The sequence below is a fragment of the Tiliqua scincoides genome, chromosome 3, assembly GCF_035046505.1.
Source record: "Tiliqua scincoides isolate rTilSci1 chromosome 3, rTilSci1.hap2, whole genome shotgun sequence".
NCBI classification, from domain to species: Eukaryota; Metazoa; Chordata; class Lepidosauria; order Squamata; family Scincidae; genus Tiliqua; species Tiliqua scincoides.
In genome coordinates, this window is record NC_089823.1 from 164,762,767 (window position 1) to 164,781,848 (window position 19,082).

The window sequence follows — 19,082 nt, forward strand, 5'->3', positions numbered from 1 at the left end:
AAGGCCAGTAGTGCTCCAGAATGCCTTGCAGGGCCAGCTAATTAGCTGTGAAAGCCCCACCAATAGCTAATTCTTGTATGAATCAGTGACTGAAAAGCAGCACAGTAAAAAAACTGAAACATAATATGGAAAATAATGAATCACCAAGAATTTCTCAAGACACTTCTGGTGCAAAATAGTACAAAGGCATAGTTCTTCAAACAGATGAAAAGAGAACATACTGTGATGAATACATGAAGTATGGGTTTTCATATGGAGGATATGAGGGCTTATATTATTAATATTAATTACAAACACTGAGCTAATGTGAGGGGTACAATTAATGGGAATGGACTGCCAAGGGGTATTCAAGTGAAGAAAGGTTGGGAACCACTGCGGGAGAACCATGAATCAAATCCTTCTTTAAGGTGCCTGGAGTGTTAAACCAGAGGCTTAACATATATTTGTTGGCAACCTTCAGTCTCAGAAAACTATGGTATTGCGCTCTGAGTGGTGGTTCTGGAACAGCATCTAGTGTGGCTGAAAAGGCCAATTTGGGAGTGACAATCCCTTCCACACTGGGAGCAAATGTAGTCTGTCTCTGGTCTGTCTCCCTGGCTATGGGTCTTCCTTCTTTGCCTCAGTCTGTTGGCCAAGTGTCTCTTCAAACTGGGAGAGGCCATGCTGCACAGCCTGCCTCCAAGTGGGACTCTCAGAGGCCAAGGTTTCCCATCTGTTGAGGTCCAATCCTAAGGCCTTCAGATCCCTCTTGCACATATCCTTGTATCGCAGCTGTGGTCTACCTGTAGGGCACTTTCCTTGCACAAATTCTCCATAGAGGAGATCCTTTGGGATCTGGCCATCGTCCATTTTCACGACATGACCGAGCCAACGCAGGCATCTCTGTTTCAGCAGTGCATACATGATAGGGATTCCAGCTCGTTCCAGGACTGTGTTGTTTGGAACTTTGTCCTGCCAGGTGCTACCGAGGATGCATTGGAGGCAGCGCATGTGGAAAGCGTTCAGCTTCCTCTCCTGTCTTGTGCGAAGAGTCCATGACTCACTGCAGTACAGAAGTGTACACAAGACGCAAGCTCTGTAGACCTGGATCTTTGGTATGTTCCGTCAGCTTCTTGTTGGACCATACTCTCTTCGTGAGTCTGGAAAACGTGGTAGCTACTTTACCGATGTGTTTGTTTAGCTTGGTATCGAGAGAAAGAGTGTCGGAGATTGTTGAGCCAAGGTACACAAAGTCATGGACAACCTCCAGCTCATGCACAGAGATTGTAATGCAGGGAGGCGAGTCCACATCCTGAACCTATGACCTGCGTTTTCTTCAGGCTGATCGTCAGTCCAAAATCTTGGCAGGCCTTGCTAAAACAATTCATGAGCTGCTGGAGATCTTTGACAGAGTGGGCGGTGACAGCTGCATTGTCAACAAAGAGGAAGTCACACAAACATTTCAGCTGGACTTTGGACTTTACTGTTTCACACACAGCAAAGAACATAACCCTGCTTCGCTTCGGATGTTAAAGGGGTCTGATGTGGAGCCATCATAGACTACAGTGCCCTTCATGTCCTCATGGAAAGACCTGATGATGCTGAGGAGCCTGGGTGGACATCCGATCTTGGGGAGAATCCCAGCCGAGGCCATCCCTGCTAACCAGGTCGAAAGCCTTCGTGAGATCTATGAAGGCTATAAAGAGTGGCAGTCATTATTCCCTGCATTTCTCCTGCAGAAGAGAGGGAGAAATGAGATTCTATTGCGTCTAGTTCTGGTTGCCACATCTCAAAAAAGACATAGTGGAAATGGAAAAGGTGCAAAAGAGAGCGACTAAGATGATTACTGGGCTGGGGCACCTTCCTTATGAGGAAAGGCTATGCCGTTTGGGCCTCTTCAGCCTAGAAAAGAGGCGCCTGAGGGGAGACATGACTGAGACATACAAAATTATGCAGGGGATGGACAGAGTGGATAGGGAGATGCTCTTTACACTCACATAACACCAGAACTAGGGGACATCCACTAAAATTGAGTGTTGGGAGAGTTAGAACAGACAAAAGAAAATATTTCTTTACTCAGCATGTGATTGCTCTTTGGAACTCCTTACCAAAGGATGTGGTGACGGCATCTGGCCTGGACACCTTTAAAAGGGGATTGGAAAAGTTTCTGGAGGAAAAATCCATTACGGGTTACAAGCCATGATGTGTATGTGCAACCTCCTGATTTTAGAAATGGGTTATGTCAGAATGCAAGATGCAAGGAGGGCACCAGGATGAGGTCTCTTGTTATCTGGTGTGCTCCCTGGGGCATTTGGTGGGCCGCTGTGAGATACAGGAAGCTGGACTAGATGGGCCTATGGCCTGATCCAGTGGGGCTGTTCTTATGAGAATACCATATCAGTGGTGGACCTTTTGGCTCGGAATCCACACTGTGATTCTGGATAGATGCTCTCTGCAAGTACCTGGAGCCTCTTTAGTGCAACTCGGGCAAACAGCTTTCCTACAATGCTAAGGAGAGAGATGCCGCGGTAGTTATTATTAACAGTATTTATTAATACTGTTAATATTAATTAACTGCAATAGTATTATTGCAGTCACCCCTGTCGCCTTTGTTCTTGTACACCGTGATGATGTTTGCATCCCTCACGTACTGGGGTACTCCACCTTCTCTCCAGCATAGACAGAGGATTTCATGCAGCTCAGTGGCAATGATCTCTTTGTGCACTTTAGGACTTCAGCAGGGATGCTATCTTTCCCAGGTGCCATGCCAGAGGCAAGGGAGTCCAGGGCCGTGTTAAGTTCTGCTGGGGTTGGTTCATTGTCAGGTTCCTCCAACACAGGCAGGCACTCAATGTTGTTCAGCGCTTCTTACTGTTATTACTTCTTACTTCTTACAGCGCTAAATACTGTTGTTGTTCTTCAGTTACTACATATAACATACAACTTATAACTGGGAGTGTGCAATTCAATTCACAGCAGAGAGACAAGCAACAAGGAATTACTGTGAGCAAGACTAGCTGCACATAGTTTCATCCCTAATTACTCAGAAGCAGACCCATTGCTTTCCATGGGGGTTAGGATTACATCCTGATGTTTTAAAAAAACAAACCTCTGCAAAATGCAGCATTTGCAAAACCGAACGAGTCTGCAGCAGGCTCTGTAAACTCAGAGAAGGAGGCTGGCTTCAATTCTGTGGAATTCAATGAAAGCAGTAAAAAGGTTAACTTTGGCTGGAGCTTTCCAGGGGTTGTCTTGGAGGTTAACCACCCTCTAATTACCTCTGCATTGCTTCTCTGGTGGGTGCTGCTTGAAAAGCAATGCTGCTTGAAAAGCAAATTCTTCAGAGTCGAAAAGCTCTGCCCCCTGAGATACCTCGGAGATAAAGTGAGGTGATTATTTAATCTTGATTTAGTGGCAAAAAATTTCTCGTCCTGTAGGCGAGTAACTGGTAGATATCACTACTCTTTGCAACTGGTAGACAGCCAATCCTAGAAGTGCGGCTGGCAAGGCACCTTTATTATGATGAAAGTAAATTTAATATGGAGGATGTTGACCAAGATAATTGCCTGACTGGTTGCAAAATCAGCCCAAAGTAATTGAAAAATAATTTGAGTAGTCAATTTATACCTTACAAATCAATAATGTTCACTTGCCAAGGCTCATTAACCCATTTTTGAAAAAAAAAAATAATAATGAAGATTTTCATTTAGTAACTTTGTACAATGTCTACATAAAAATAGTGTAATTAGTACATGAGAATGTATCCATTTGTGGTATAATCCATAATAGAAGCCAAAAAAAACAACACATTCAATACTCTGTCTAGGATTTTAAACAGGAGTTCACACAAGCAAAGATTGCAAAAAAGCTACGCAATGTCTGATCTGGGAGACTAATGAATTAGTGTAAACAATTATACCTCTAATTTAGTTCAACAATAAAGAACATTTATGAATCACCAGACTATAGAAATCCATTGGTCTGTTCATTACACCAGAACATTAAATTAACTATTCCATCATAAATTATTCTTACAGTTGATACAAAGAATTGCTATAAAGTTCATGCAAAGTCCCTGAAAAACACATAACTTGGATGAGCTGGTGCTTATTGCAAACAAATACATTTCTTTGTCAAGGTGTTTTTTTTTTTTAAATTTCATTACTTCATGATGGAATCAGTTCTTAAAAAACCATGATTAATTCAGTAGCAATTTCTAAAGGCAATGCACAGGAAATATTTTGGGACTATGTTAAGAAGGATACGTCATACAAGTTAATGGCATTCCTGGCTCTTCTGCCACATGAGAGCCAGGAATGCAAATGCTACTGCCCCAACCAGGAAGTGATTGCGGTGAACAGAAGTGTTCCAGATTCTTTGGGATTTTGGAATATTTACACAAACATAATGAGATATCTTGGGAATGGGACCCAAGTCTAAACAGGAAATTCATTTCTGTTTCATATACACCTTATACACATAGCCTGAAGGCAATTTTACACATCACTAATCATAAATATGAGACCTGCAAGGATTTGGGTGTAATGCTCTGTGCAGAGTTTTCTCTTCTACCCCCTACCCTTTCCTCCAACCGCAGCTTCACACGCAACTCTCCTGCCATCTGTGGCACCTGTTCAAAAGCACAAGCATCCAGGTGTGCTTCTCCCCCTAGCTAGATGCGATAATCATAAAAATGGGGGAGGGGAAGAAGGGAGAGTGGGAGACCGGGGAAAGAACTTAAGTGCACAGCCTCCTCTGTGGGGGCTGAGGAACAGGCAGGCTTCCTTGGCGGAAAAGCAGCAGAGCTCTGAGCCCCGTGTCACTGCTCAAGGAAAAATGTGGTGGCTGTACAAACATCAGCTAATTCATTGGGACTTGAAGTTTTTCCAAAGTGGGAGGGGGGAGGAAGAGGACCAGAAAATAACTTAGTTGCTGCATGTTGTTCAATGTCTCCCGCTTGCCAGAGCAGAGCCAGCCTCAGTAAGCCAGCTTCTCATTCCTGTCTCTGCTGCCACCTCCTCCACCCAGCACCATATGCGCTAAGAGCCAGCTCGCTCAGCTGGGTAGCACCCCGCATACCTTGAACCTGCAACCAAGGTCATGTCGGTGCTCAGAAAAAGTTCTGGAGTATGGAGCATTCTGGTTTTTGGAATTCCAGATACATCAGCTTGTATATAAATTTACCTTCAAAGAGTATCAAGCATATATCTGAACACTGAGCATCCTCCCCCCCCAAAAAGGGGGATAGATTTGTAGTTACATGAGATCCAAGTAGTAATATGAAAACTTAATTACTTACTTCAAAAGTGTTCCCAGTTACATCAAACTCCGGTGGTACAAAGGCACCTTCAGGATCATCTTTAAAAAAAAAAAGGTATTAGACTGAAAAATTAGCACATTCTGAAAATCTTTTTTAATTAATTGAAAATCCTTACAGTCTCCAAACTCTCAGTCAAACCCTGAACATTGCTTGGTTTCACAGAAGATACTGTAAAATCTAAGTAGAACAACACAGAAGATTCAATTCTGTCCAAATATTCCCTCTAAACATATATTATCACAGTATATTCTACAAGAGCTCACCAAAAATTCTATTTAGGGAACTACTGCTGTCCCAATAAGGAAGATAGAGACATATCACAGTTATCATGAGACCCAACAAACCACAAGCTACTTAATCCTTGTCATCCTTAGACATCTTGAAGGCTGAAAGCTATCAATTCATTTCAAGGTTAAGGAAGGAGGCTGAAAGACAGATAACGTCTCACAGACTTCTATCTAGTTTTTCAGATTCTGACTCTGGGTGCGTTCATAAGATACTTCTAGCAGATTCTCTCATAGGATCAGAGAGACCCTGCATGCAAATAGGAACATGTTCATTCATTCATTGCCAAGACAAATGGAAGGGGTGGAGCAGATAAGAAGCATGAGAGGAAAGGCACAAGCTCAATGCCTACTCCCACTGGTACAATCCCAAAAGCAAAATATGATCCAAACAAAACTCAAAACCTACACTGAAAACTGCAAATGGATGTTTAATCCCTATTGAGATAACATTGCTAACCTAATTGTTCTCTCATAGTACAAGGAACCCAAGGCCCAGTAGTCATGTTATTGTGGAATAAAGGAAAGATATCAAAGGCTGATTTTATTATGTCAGTTTTTCACTGTGAATATATTGTTTGAATGTGCCCTCACATGGCAAAACAAATACTGATCACAACAGATGAAACCTCTTAAGATCAGCATTTGTCTTTTGAGAGGCAAATTTTTTTTAACTGTGCTTTTCAAACAATACCTTGTGTTGAGGTCTTTTGTTCTGCTGACTACCTGTATTACTCATTTTGTAAATGATTGAATTTGTTCTAAATGGTTCAGTTTTATGATCTACGTTTACCTTTTCTTGTGCACTACTTTGGGAATTTCAGATTTTAAACAGAAGTTCACACAAGCAAGGGAGGCCACCTTCAGCGTCTCCCTTTCAGCGCATCGGCAGAAGCAGTGCTACTCAATGGGTGGCATAGGACAGCCCAATTATTATGTGGACTGCCCTTTCAGCAGGGATACTGAAAGGTCACTTCATGACTGCATGATAACTGGGCTCTCCCAGCACCACTCTTCCGGCAACACTGCTTCTTCCAATGTGTTATTTTGCAGCTCAGCTGTTGAAAGCAGCTGATGATGGTGCTGGGAGAGCCCAACCATCATGTAAGTCTTGCCTCACGAACCTTTTAGAATTCTATGAAAAGGTCAACAGGCAAGTGGATGCGGGAGAAACTGTGGACATGATATATCTGCCACAGTCCCTCACCAACGGCTACTGAAAAAACTTCACAGTCAGGAAATTAGAGGGCAGGTCCTCTTGTGGAATGAGAACTGGTTGAAGGCCAGGAAACAGAGAGTGGGTGTCAATGGGCAATTTTCACAATGGAGAGAGGTGAAAAGCGGTGTGCCCCAAGGATCTGTCCTGGGACCGGTGCTCTTCAACCTCTTCATAAATGACCTGGAGACAGGGTTGAGCAGTAAGGTGGCTAGGTTTGCGGATGACACCAAACTTTTCCGATTGGTGAAGACCAGAAGTGATTGTGAGGAGCTTCGGAAGGATCTCTCCAGACTGGCAGAATGGGCAGCAAAATGGCAGATGCGCTTCAATGTCAGTAAGTGTAAAGTCATGCACACTGGGGCAAAAAATCAAAACTTCACATATAGGTTGATGTGTTCTGAGCTGTCTGTGACAACTTGACTTGATTTGCACCTCATACTTGCAAGTATCAAGTATTTGCACCAGGACGAGGTCTCTTATTATCTGGTGTGCTCCCTGGGGCATTTGGTGGGCCGCTGTGAGATACAGGAAGATGGACTAGATGGGCCTATGGCCTGATCCAGTGGGGCTGTTCTTATGTTCTTATCAGGAGAGAGATCTTGGGGTGGTGGTGGACAGGTCGATGAAAGTGTCAACCCAGTGTGCGGCGGCAGTAAAGAAGGCCAATTCTATGCTTGGGATAATTAGAAAAGGTATTGAGAACAAAACAGCTAATATTGTAATGCCATTGTACAAATCAATGGTAAGGCCACACCTGGAGATTTGCGTCCAGTTCTGGTCACTACATCTCAAAAAGGACATAGTGGAAATGGAAAAGGTGCATTTGGTGGGCCACTGTGAGATACAAGAAGCTGGACTAGATGGGCCTATGGCCTGATCCAGTGGGGCTGTTCTTAAGTCAGATAAAGAGCTTCCACAGGCCACATCTAGTACCTGGGCCTTATGTCTGACACCCCCGCACTAAACTATGACAGTAACAAAGGGCGGTTTGAAATCATAACTATGATTTCAAAAACTAGTTTGTTAAAATCCTAAAAGCTGCATGTTGTATTCTTGCAATAGTCTAAATCAGGTGTGCCCAAACCCCGGCCCTGGGGCCACTTGCGGCCCTCAAGGCCTTTCAACGCAGCCCTCAGAGAGCCTCCAGTCTCCAATGAGCCTCTGGCCCTCCGGAGATTTGTTGGAGCCCACACTAGCCTGACACATCTGCTCTCAGATTGAGGGTGACTGTTTGACCTCTTGCGTGAGCTGTGGGATGAGGGCTCCCTCCACTGCTTGTTGTTTCATGTCTGTGATGCAGTAGCAGCAGCAAAGGAAAGGCCAGCCTTGCTTTGTGCAAGGCCTTTTATAGGCCTTGAGCTATTGCAAGACCTTCATTCATTCATATAAGTTCATCTTTAATATATTCATTTATGTAAACTTATGTAAATTTATTCAAATTTTAAATGTAAATTAATTATTTTTTCCTCGGCCCCCAACACAGTGTCAGAGAGACGATGTGGCCCTCCTGCCAAAAACTTTGGACACCCTGGTCTAAATCATGGCTTTTCAAACTGGGGCCTTGCGACGCCCCCGTCTGTGGGCTCTGGACTCTGCCCCCTTAAGGGGCTGGGGTAGGGGGGAGGCAGGGGGTGCAGGGACTGGCATGCACTTACCAGTTCTTGCTGCAGCCTCTCAGGGGTGCAGGGAGCCCTGCACGACCATCAGCAAGGCTCCCCATGTCTTAGAAAGTGAAAGCGGAGCGATCATGCCCCACTTCCGGTTTGCAATTGCAAACCAGAGGAGGAGCGCGATTGCTCTGCTTCCACTTTTTGAATGTTGGGGAGCCCTGCGGAGAGTCGTGCAGGGCTGCCTGCACCCATGGGAGGCTGCAGCAGGGACTGATAAGTGCTTCCCCCGCAAGGACTTACTGCGGTCCTCAAACTCCCTATGAGTTTGAGAACCACTAGTCTAAATCTATACCAATACCCTATCCCGCTCTATGCAGTGGGTATAGTGGCTGGTTCATAAGCAAAATGTTTCCCATGGTATAGGAGTAGTTAAGGTAGTTATATAAAGACCCTGCATTTGGTAGCAGCAAGGAAGTTCATAAGATGGGAGATCAAGAAGCTGATTTTGGCTCTATCCCCCTTATACTCATGCTCCAGGTTGGCATCCTTCAGTCTCGGAAGACTATGGTATCATGCTCTGAATGGTGGTTCTGGAACAGAGTGTCCTCTCCAGTGCGTGAAGCCTGGGTAAAGTAGATATGGAGGATAGACTGTTTCCCTTGCAGCAAATCTCCCCTCTCCACGTCACTGAAATGGTCCAATGGAAATACTCATGCTACCAACTACCAATGAATGTGGCACAGAATCATGTCCGGAGTGGCTGTGAGTTGCAGCCACTCCGGGCACGAGTCTTTGCCACTTTGGGTGGCTCCCCTTCCTCTCCTCCTTTATAGGAGAGGAAAGAGGTGGCCCAGAATGGCATTATGCCAGGAATTGCAGCCACTCCCAGCACAATGCTGCTCTGGGCTGCATCTTACCTCTCCTCCTATGAAGAAAGAGAGGAAGAGGGCAGCCCAAAGCAGCACAGAATTGTACCTGGAGTGGTTGCAACTCACAGCCACTCTGGGTACGATTCTGCGCCACCCCCTCCATCAGGAGGAGGGTGTTTTAAGAACCACTGCAATAGGGAACAAGTCTGAGTTGGCAAGAGTTGCCAACTTCTTAAAAAACAAAAAAGATAAAAAAAAATGGGTGGATGTCCAAGGCTGGTAGCACCACCCCCTGCAGGTGTAGTGCCTAGGGCATTTTTCCTCCTTGCCCCCCTTGGTACACTAATGATTCATATAGCAGAACACTTTCATTTAAGAAAGTGAAAGACATTCTTACTAAGAATGAGCCAATGGGGAAGGTGATTTTCACAAACAATTGTTAACAGCATGAAAAGGCATTCCCCTTTCAGCAATTTGTCAGGAGTTACTGTGAAAAGGAGAACAAAACATTCACCTGTACAGGAAGCATTGCTCTGATTAGGCTTTGCTGGATGTCACTCGTGGGACCAGTCTAGCAAGCACACCCATCACTCCCAGCTTACACTAACAGAACCAAATCTGTCTATGTAGCACCATGGTATCATCATTTTCTCCATGTGATCCTTGACTGGTTGCAATAGTTTTATTAAAAATCAAAGGCCACAACCAACAGGAAAAAATTGTTTTGAGGTAGGAGCAGATAAACATAACAGTGGTAACAAACAGAATTGTGTGTGGGGGGGGGGGGGGGAGAATAGTCCTGGTATTTTCAGTACCCAAAATTGATACAGATGAACACTGGAAGTAACTTTAGTGTTCAGAAACAGCAACTTTTGTAATAACAGAGTATTATATTAAATTAAGAATGAAATCACCTTAACCCATTTCTGCCCAGCCCGCAAGTGTACACATTTGATCCCTGTTGCATATATGCAATCTTGGATAGAAATGGCTTAAATCCAGAATCAAGCTTCTCTATTTTAAACTGTTCAAGGAACAGTGCAATGTTCACAGGCTTCCAGATTTGTTCAATTCATGCTTTAACATGTCACAAGTGAAGACACAGAGTCATTAGTAAGAGACAATTCAGTCTACAAATTCCCTCCTCTTGTCATTTCAACAATTACATCAAAGGCAACATAGAAAGTCACTGTCAATGCATCTGAGAAAGGAATTGGCAGCTTGAGTTTTTCTGATGTTATTGGTAAAATATCAAGCTTTTGTAAGATGCAAGAAAAAGAACTGGCCATTAGCAAGCTTGCTGAAGATCTCTGAGGTGATCGCTCTGAAATCATTAGTTCAATTTGTTTAGCAATATTTCCAGGCTGACTAGAAGCAAAAACTTTAGACAGCCTGTCTTTAACCAAGTTAGTCTTTTCATGGCAACTGAAACTACAAATCCTTTTACACAAAGTCAATACCTCCTATCCCCTACAGCACTCTCATGTTGAAGACCATTTTAATTTTCATACTATTAGCATATCTTACCACTTGAAGGATAAACACAAGCTTTACTACCACTTCAGAGGCCTGTAAATAAAAGGTGCAAAAAAGAAAACTGATAGGTCTGATTTAGCCTACTTATAGTAAGGCAACATGCCACAAGACACACAAGCAACAGGGTTTGTAGAGTATTTTTCAGACAACAGTGGAACCTGGTCAAGTAAGAAGCCCTTCCAAAGTCAAAGGTGTTAGACAGTTCACCCTAGAAAGATGACAGTAAGGTTCTGTGAGTCATGCCAAACCAGCCTACCAAACCACCTTTTAATGTCAAATTCCAAGAATACCTTGGGAACACAACAAGATCCTTAGAGAAACAAGACAAACTTCCTTTGTGGCTGATTGCACAGAAACCAGATATTACCATAGTGCAATCCTATGGGTGAGAATAAACCCCAATGAGCGAAACAATTTTAAATATACACGGATAGGATTGCATTGGTACTCAGGTATAATTATCTAAATGCTCCCTTTGCTGTGTTAATTAAAATGCAAGACTGGATAAATGTAATGAAAAAATAGTTTTACAATAATACAAAACATGTAATTCTGAAATTAGAAAAAGCCAAACCATGCTCTTCACACCACACAAATATACATAAGATATCCAGAAATTTAAGGAATCTTCTGAAAATGATACCCCAAACCCACAAGAAATACAGAAACTGCAAAATAAGAGACATCTAGAAAATAAAAGTTATCTGTAGAGTCAGCAGAACCTTGACAATGTCTTAAGTCAGTAAGGATTGATAGCATGAACATAGTTGCATCCACTGCACCAAACCCAGAATACCTTTGAGGTACTTGGAAGATAATACAATCTTCAGGGCTACAGCCACTGAATTTCTATTGTATGCTTCTGAACACAACTTAAATTGTATTTGGTAAAATACAAAGAGAAAAGAATGTAAAGCCAGCTTGGCTTTAATATGGAACAGTGGAGCATACAAAAATAAAAAAATTATCAGTAAACATGAAAAGTGACCTTACTTGTGTCACATGGGGAACTTAAGCAAGCTACTTAAATTTTTTTTTCTAGAAAAAATTATTATTTGCATTAAGACATATAGGGCACAATCCTAATCAACTTTCCAGCACTGACATAGCTGTGCCAAAGTGGCGTGCACTGCATCCTGCAGTGAGGAGGCAGTCAAGGAGGCCTCCTCAATGTAAGGGGCCTCCTCAATGTTTATTACCTTACCTTGAGGTTGCACTGCGGCTAGGTCAGTGGTGGAAAGTTGGTTGCGCCCATAGTTAACTGCAAGGCTATCAGTGTGTGAAGATGACAAGGAGATGAGCTCACACCCCAGCAGGAACCTTGAATCTCCTTCCTAACCAATTAGCAGAAATCTACTCTCAACCATCCTCCTTCTTCTGATCATTGCTGGGTTCAGAGAAGTTCAAGAGATCAGTGGTGTAGCTAACTAACATGTAGCCCGGTTCCAAGCTCAAAATGATGCTTCGGAAGTGACATCATGCCTGGGCTTTTAAAAAAGGTGAAAATGGAAGAAAAATCCACTTCCTCCCCCAGAGCTCACTGCCCACTTGCTATGCTGCCTCCCCCCAGGTTCCCCCCATATTAACATGTTATTGGTTCCCTGCTGTATCATAACAATACCTAACTGGCTCTTAGAACAACTCAAAACTGACCAATGGGACTGATTAAGAAAATTCAGTTTTTCTTACATAATGCAGTTATGTTTTGTTTATTTGACTATATATTTTGATAGAATAGAGATATTTTGACAGGGTTTGTTTCATTGCATTCTATGTTAAATTCTGCATCAAATGGTATATGACATGATGGTATTATTCAGAAATACCAAGGATTTCACAATTTTGGCCACTAGCATCATGCACAGGTTGTTGCCCCCCTAAAGTTTGTTGCCTGGTGCTTTTGCTACCCTCTGTACTCCCTTAGCTATGCCACTGCAAGAGATACTTCCTTCATGACTTCTTCCATGTTCAGGCTTTTGTGACTCTCCAATTTGTACTCTTTTGCTGTCCTTCCTTCTTACTTCAGAGCAACCCTTGTCCATGAAGAAACTGAAGGCTCAGGTCCTGGCTGAAGAAGAAATTTTGCACCACAACACTGGAAGCAATTTCTCCAGTATGAACCACCAGGAAGATATATGGCTGGCTGCAGGGGCAGTGGTACCATCCAATGCTACCTATATCACAGGACACCCAACCACCATGCAGAAGACAGGAACCTTGCCTCAACTCCCTTACCTTTCTCCTTCAATGCATTCCCTTTGAACAAAACAGGAAATGTGTGATGCACTCCACATCTCCTGTTTTGATTAAAAGTAACACAAAAGAGGAGAAAGGTAAAGGGTGGGAAGTAAGCTGCTGGCCTTCCAATTTGCTTCCTGCTTGCTTTTAGCTGCGGTAACCTGCAAGTTCATCCTATTGTTGATTCAAATGTCTTAGGATAGTGATACTCAAATGGTTGGGTTGCAACCAATCAGCTCCTGTAAAGCTTCCACTGCCCCTTTAAGGGATGGGGAAAGGGGTGAGGGCAGCAAAGCAATCCCCAGAATTGCGTTGCTAAGGGGGGCAAGGGGGTACTTTTACTTACTTAGGGGCTGGATTTTTGCAAGGATTCTGCAGCTACCCTGGCTGGTTTCAGCAGTTCCCTGAGGAGCCATGGATCACAGTTTGGGAACCACTTCCTTAGACACTACAGCAGAACAGCTTTGCCATCACATGTTTCTGTTTTTTTATGGCATTGGGATATCACTGCCTGATAGAATTCTTTCCAACTTTCCAATTCTTTCAAGACAACTATAGACTTGCTGTAAGTAGTAAGATCATGCCAAATGAACTTATAGACTGAAATAAATCCAAGAAAAAGGAACCACTAGAAAAGTACCTTAGTTCACTCAAAGTATACAGCCTTCTTTCAACCTTTTTTACAGGAGTTTGTTTTGTTATATCTCCAGTATAACATTTCTTTTGTTTACATACAGTTTCCTGAAGTTTGATGCTCAGAAATTCATGGTCACATTGCTTTGATCATCTTAGTCGAGATTTATTTACAGATTCACTTAATATGGGTAAAACGTGAAATTATATCATTAGCCATTATTACTTTCAGTAAGAAACCTATTTGTCTGAAGAAGTAGCAGCCTATCCTTTGTCTTTAAAAAATTATGTCATTCCATCTAGATTTATTACCACTAGGACAAATTACCATTTTCTACTCATTCTCCTTCTGTCCAACCACAGCTTTATACAAACTATCTTATTTTTTCTGTACTGTCAGAATCTCTTTCCATTAAAGGCACATTCAGACAAGTGTATGACAGCATTCACAGTGCAGATCCCTTGGAAGATATTGACTAGCCCAAAGAATTGAATCCAAAAGCTTATTAAATTTGAACTAGAAACTTTTGTTCAATACTGTTAACAACTAAATGAACACACAGCATTAGTGGATATAACCCAATTTAGCTTTACGTGGGCCGACATTCATCCTTGCATTAAGAAATTATGGTTTCCAATCTAATTAAAATCTATGTAGAAGGCTGGCGGAGAGAATATAATGTTTCACTACACCCTCTCACCGTGAGTTTTTGTACTCCTCAACTGATTGCCTAGAAGCATAAATACTTACCACTGATCTGTTCCATGAAGCATACATTGCCATTGGTGTTAAAAGCCAAAGTGTCAGGAGTAATGCAGAGTGTCTGGAAGATTGCAGAATCGGCTATGCTCTTCAGTGACTGGCTACACTCCAGGCAAATAGCCCAGATATCTTGCTCAGTAAGACAGCTATCCCACAGTGACAAAACATCAGCAAGAGACACGTTCTCCTGCCAAGACATGAATTCATGAATTACTTCATATTTCATGACATTACTTGTAGCCTATTTTGTCAGATGAAATCTATAATACACAAATCCAACATGTTTCCAACAAGTCCAAAGCTTTCTAGGACAAAAGATAGAGAAAATCACATATATTTTCACACACAGAACTTTAACAGTGACCTCCAATTCCCTTCCCCTCCTCAATTTTTCCTAATATATCATTCCTTTTTTTCCATATTCTTCTAGCTTGTGGTTGCAAGTGACTCCAAACTCCCAAAAGTATTTCATTCAGAAAATTGCTAAAGTGACTGCCAATGAAATAACATTCCATTTGTAGGGCACAAGAGTAACCTCATTCCATCTTGTGTTGTCACTTGTCATCCCCAGTTTTTAACAGCAAATGTGGTGGGCGAGGGAATTACACGGCATTACAGAGCAACTCTTGAGAGAAATATACTATGTATTATTTGTGCATTACACACACAAATCATTCATACAAATGTTTCTGCACAAAGCTTCTCCTACATGTCCTAAAGATTTATTTGGGGGCAATATTGTTAATGTCATGCTCACGCCTACTTTATAATTAAAGTGCCACCACTGTAATGTATCATCAGCATTAACCACAGTTATCCAATTAATATGTTTGGATTTAAAGCCTTTCGACAACCTAATGTTAAATAAGTTTACTTAATAATGATGCTACCGTAATGGAACCTGCTTTCTGTAAGGCTATACTATCTGAATGCATACTTAGAATACTCAACATAGTATGTAAAATAAATAAATAAATAAATAAAATAATAATAATAATAGGTATTTCACATAACCTCCCCCCCCCACATAGTATGACACTACTCTGTTCCACTTCCTTTATTGTCTTCCTTGCGTTTATTTTAAATTGAGGGCCTCTCAGATCAAGGATCTGTCTCCTCTTCTATTGCAAAGCACCATGCACATTGAAGGTGGCGTGCAAACAAATAAACATGGATCTGTTAAACCAGTGGTTCTCAAACTTTTTCAACTGGCAGCTCCCTTGACCTGCTGGGCAACTGGCTGCAGCTCCCCATTCGGGCTACTAAGAAATGTAATAGGGCAGTGGATTTTTCATCAGGATTCCATGCCTCCCCTAGCTAGTTTGCGCTGCTGTATTGGGAGCCATGACTCACAGTTTGCGAACCACTGCATTTAACTATAGCTTAGTCCCAAACACAAATCAAGGCACACCTGTTTTAGTGCTATGTGCTTCTAAGTAAGGCCATTTCAGACTGCAATAATAAGAAACAAAGCACACTTTGTTCTGGTTATATGGATACTGACAAAAACTGCACTCTGGTTCTCCACTCCAGTGCACCAGCTATATAACACATCAGTATGTCTACCTCCCTGGGGCGGGGGGGTCTATGCCCCAAGACAGGATGAGAGATTTGCATTCTCTTCCAAAAAAAGGGGGCCACCCCAAGGTCAGCTGGCTCATCAACACAGAGCTCGGAGGGCAGGCCAGGCTACACTGGTGAGTTTGATACTGGACACAATGGTCTGATCATATGGAAGGTTATACGTAAAACTCCAAAAGTCACCACACCCTTCCCCATAGTTGACAGAATGTGGAAAAGGGGCATGAAGATGAGCCACATGAGGGTTGCCATATATGTGGCAAGACTTTTTAAGGGCTGGTGGGGGAATGAACTTACCACAGGGATGCTGGTTTGGGCAATATTTCTACGGCCAGAGAGATGTATGCTCTGACTCCAAGAAACAAAACCTAAACATTCTATATTCTTGCTCACAGCTCATGTGATAAAGGGAAAAATTATGTGATCCCCAAATAACTGTTCATGGCATTGCATAGTATACTTTGCCAGCAGAAAAGAGTTCAGCAGCAGCAAGCTAAAGAACAGCTTTAAAAAAAAGGATTTTTTTAGAAATTAATATTGGCACTATATTGAAGTTTCTTAAATTGAATTTGCAAAAACAAATGCCTTCATGGTATGAATAGGAAATATATGCAAAATCTAAGTGCACGTCAGAATTCTTCAAGAGTGAAGTTAAACTTCTTTGACTCGGAATGGGTAAAAGTGTTGCTGCTTGATCCCAATGAGGATGCAATCCAGCCAAAATCCAGTCCAATTGACATCAATGAGCAAATTACAGCATGAACCTAAGCCAGTTTACTCAGAAGTAAATCCCACTTCTGAGGATTGCTCCTTGAATGGGTCTTACGCCTTAAGTGTGTTTAGGATTGCAGCCTTAAGCGTGTGCTTACTTCTCTCACTGAAATGAATGTGATAATAAAGGTTTGCTTAGCTTTGATTTGGTCACACCACATTTGCTCAGAAGTCAGCCTCGTTAATTACCTAACCATCTTAATTCAGAAGGCACTGATGTCCATGAGACTTACTTGGAAATAAGTATGTTTATTTTATTTACTTGCTTTTCTTTCCCAAAGCAGCTAAGATTAAGGTGAGGATTGTTTAGGATTACAGCAGCTCTGTGTTGTGTCACAAGATCCTAGTGCCTACAATTTTCTTTGTAGCATACTATAAGGATCGACTTATAAAAAAAATTCACTACAAGGAATCTGGGGTGTAAGCCAGTCCTACCGAGAAGAGAATTCTGATCAGTTGTTCCCTTACTTACCACATGGCTGATCCCCAACTGTTGCCAAACTTTGAAATACTGTTAAGAACATCTGAAGAGTCCTGCTGGATCAGACCAAAGGCCCATCTAGTCCAGCTTCCTGCATTTCACAGTAGCCCACCAGATGCCTCAGGGAGCACACAAGACAACAAGAGACCTGCATCCTGGTGCCCTCTCCTGCATCTGGCATTCTGAGGTCACCTACCTCCAAAATCAGGAGGTTGAACATACCCATCACAGCCTGTAACCCACGATGGACTTTTCCTCCAGAAATCTACCCAATTCCCTTTTAAAGGCACCCAGGCCAGATGCCATCACCACATCCTGTGGCAAGGAGTTCCACAGACTAATTACACACTGGGTAAAAAAAATATTTTTTTGAACACGGCATTAACTACACGCAGGCACCATCCCCCAAGTCGACCTGTTGAAACAGCCAGTGTTAACTGGACTCCGAAGTGAAGGCAACTAGGGCTGTAATCCTCTCCACTTTTACCTGGGAGCAAGCCCCATTGACTATAATGGGACTTACTTCTAAGTAGACATGCTCAGGCTTGGGCTCTAACTCCACTTGCAGTGCAGCCCAGGGGAAAGAGACTTTGGGAAGCGCGCAGCCCCTTGGCCAAGAAGGGGCGGGCAGGTGTCCCCTGCCCTCTGGCCACACTCACCTCGTCCTCCAGGAGCGCAGGCAGAGGCTCAAAGTTTGGGCTGTCGTTCTCCTCCACCTGATCGTCCATGGGGGCAGCTGGCAGCAGCGCACGGGCTCCTCTGCACCTGAAGGAGGGAGACCTGGAGCAGGCTAGTTGCTCAGCCCCGCCCGGCTCCCTGCGCGAAGCATCCCCAAGTCCGCCGGGCGCACTCTCTGTCCTGGAGCTGGTCTCGCGTTGCGTTGGCAACTTGAGGTCTCTTCCGCCCTTGCTTGCAGCTAAGCTCAGCCCTGCCCCGCCCCCCCTCCTCTCGCTGCCCTACAACAGCGTTTGCTAAGGAAGCACCCCCTGGCAACAGACGCCTCGCCTGGCACCAACCCCAGAGCCACCCACGCGGAGGCGAGTCCCGCTCCGCCTCTTCCCGGGTCGCTGTTTGAACTGAGGCTGGAGAGAACGGCCCTGCGCTTAAGGCCAGCGGGGAGGAGGGGGCTTGCTGGGACGAGGCGGACCCTCCTCGGGAAAGCCCCACTGAGAGCAGCCTGTTTGCAGATCAGCTCTCCTCGCTTCCCCCTGGAGAAGGGGACTTGGGTGAAGTCTGAAAAACAACCGCCTGCCCTGGACTGGAGTAGCACTGGAAGTCAGTGTGCGCACAGTGTACAGCAATGGTTCTCAAACTTTTGGCACCGGGACCCACTTTTTAAAATGAGAATCCGTCAGGACTCACCGGAAGTGATATAATGGCAGAGAAATTGAATGAGTTCTTTGCATCTGTCTTCACAGCAGAAGACCTCAGGCAGCTACCGCTGCCCAAACGGCCCCCTCCTGACCAAGGAATTAAGTCAGACAGAGGTTGAAAGAGAAGATGTTTCAGACCTCATTGATAAATTAAAGATCAATAAGTCACCAGGCCCTGATGGCATCCACCCAAGAGTTATTAGGGAATTGAAAAATGAAGTTGCTGATCTCATGACTAAAATATGCAACTTGTCCCTCAAAACGGCCACAGTGCCAATAGATTAGAGGATAGCAAATGTCACACCAATTTTTAAAAAGGGAAGGAGGGGTGACCCGGGAAACTATAGGCCGGTTAGACTAACATCTATACCAGGTAAGATGGTGGAATGCCTCATCAAAGATAGAATCTCAAAACACATAGACAA

General features: G+C 43.4%; 1 protein-coding gene across 1 annotated transcript in view; it reads right to left on the reverse strand.

Moving 5' to 3' along the window:
* Positions 1–18,012, reverse strand: part of KNDC1 (kinase non-catalytic C-lobe domain containing 1) — a 95,254-nt gene extending 77,242 nt beyond the window's left edge. The window contains exons 1-3 of the mRNA XM_066621429.1: positions 17,944–18,012; positions 14,440–14,638; positions 5,279–5,337 (exon numbers count right to left, since the gene is read on the reverse strand). Coding sequence (XP_066477526.1) covers positions 5,279–5,337; positions 14,440–14,638; positions 17,944–18,012 — 327 coding nt within the window. The remainder of the gene's footprint in view (positions 1–5,278; positions 5,338–14,439; positions 14,639–17,943) is intronic.
* Positions 18,013–19,082: the final 1,070 nt, after the last annotated feature.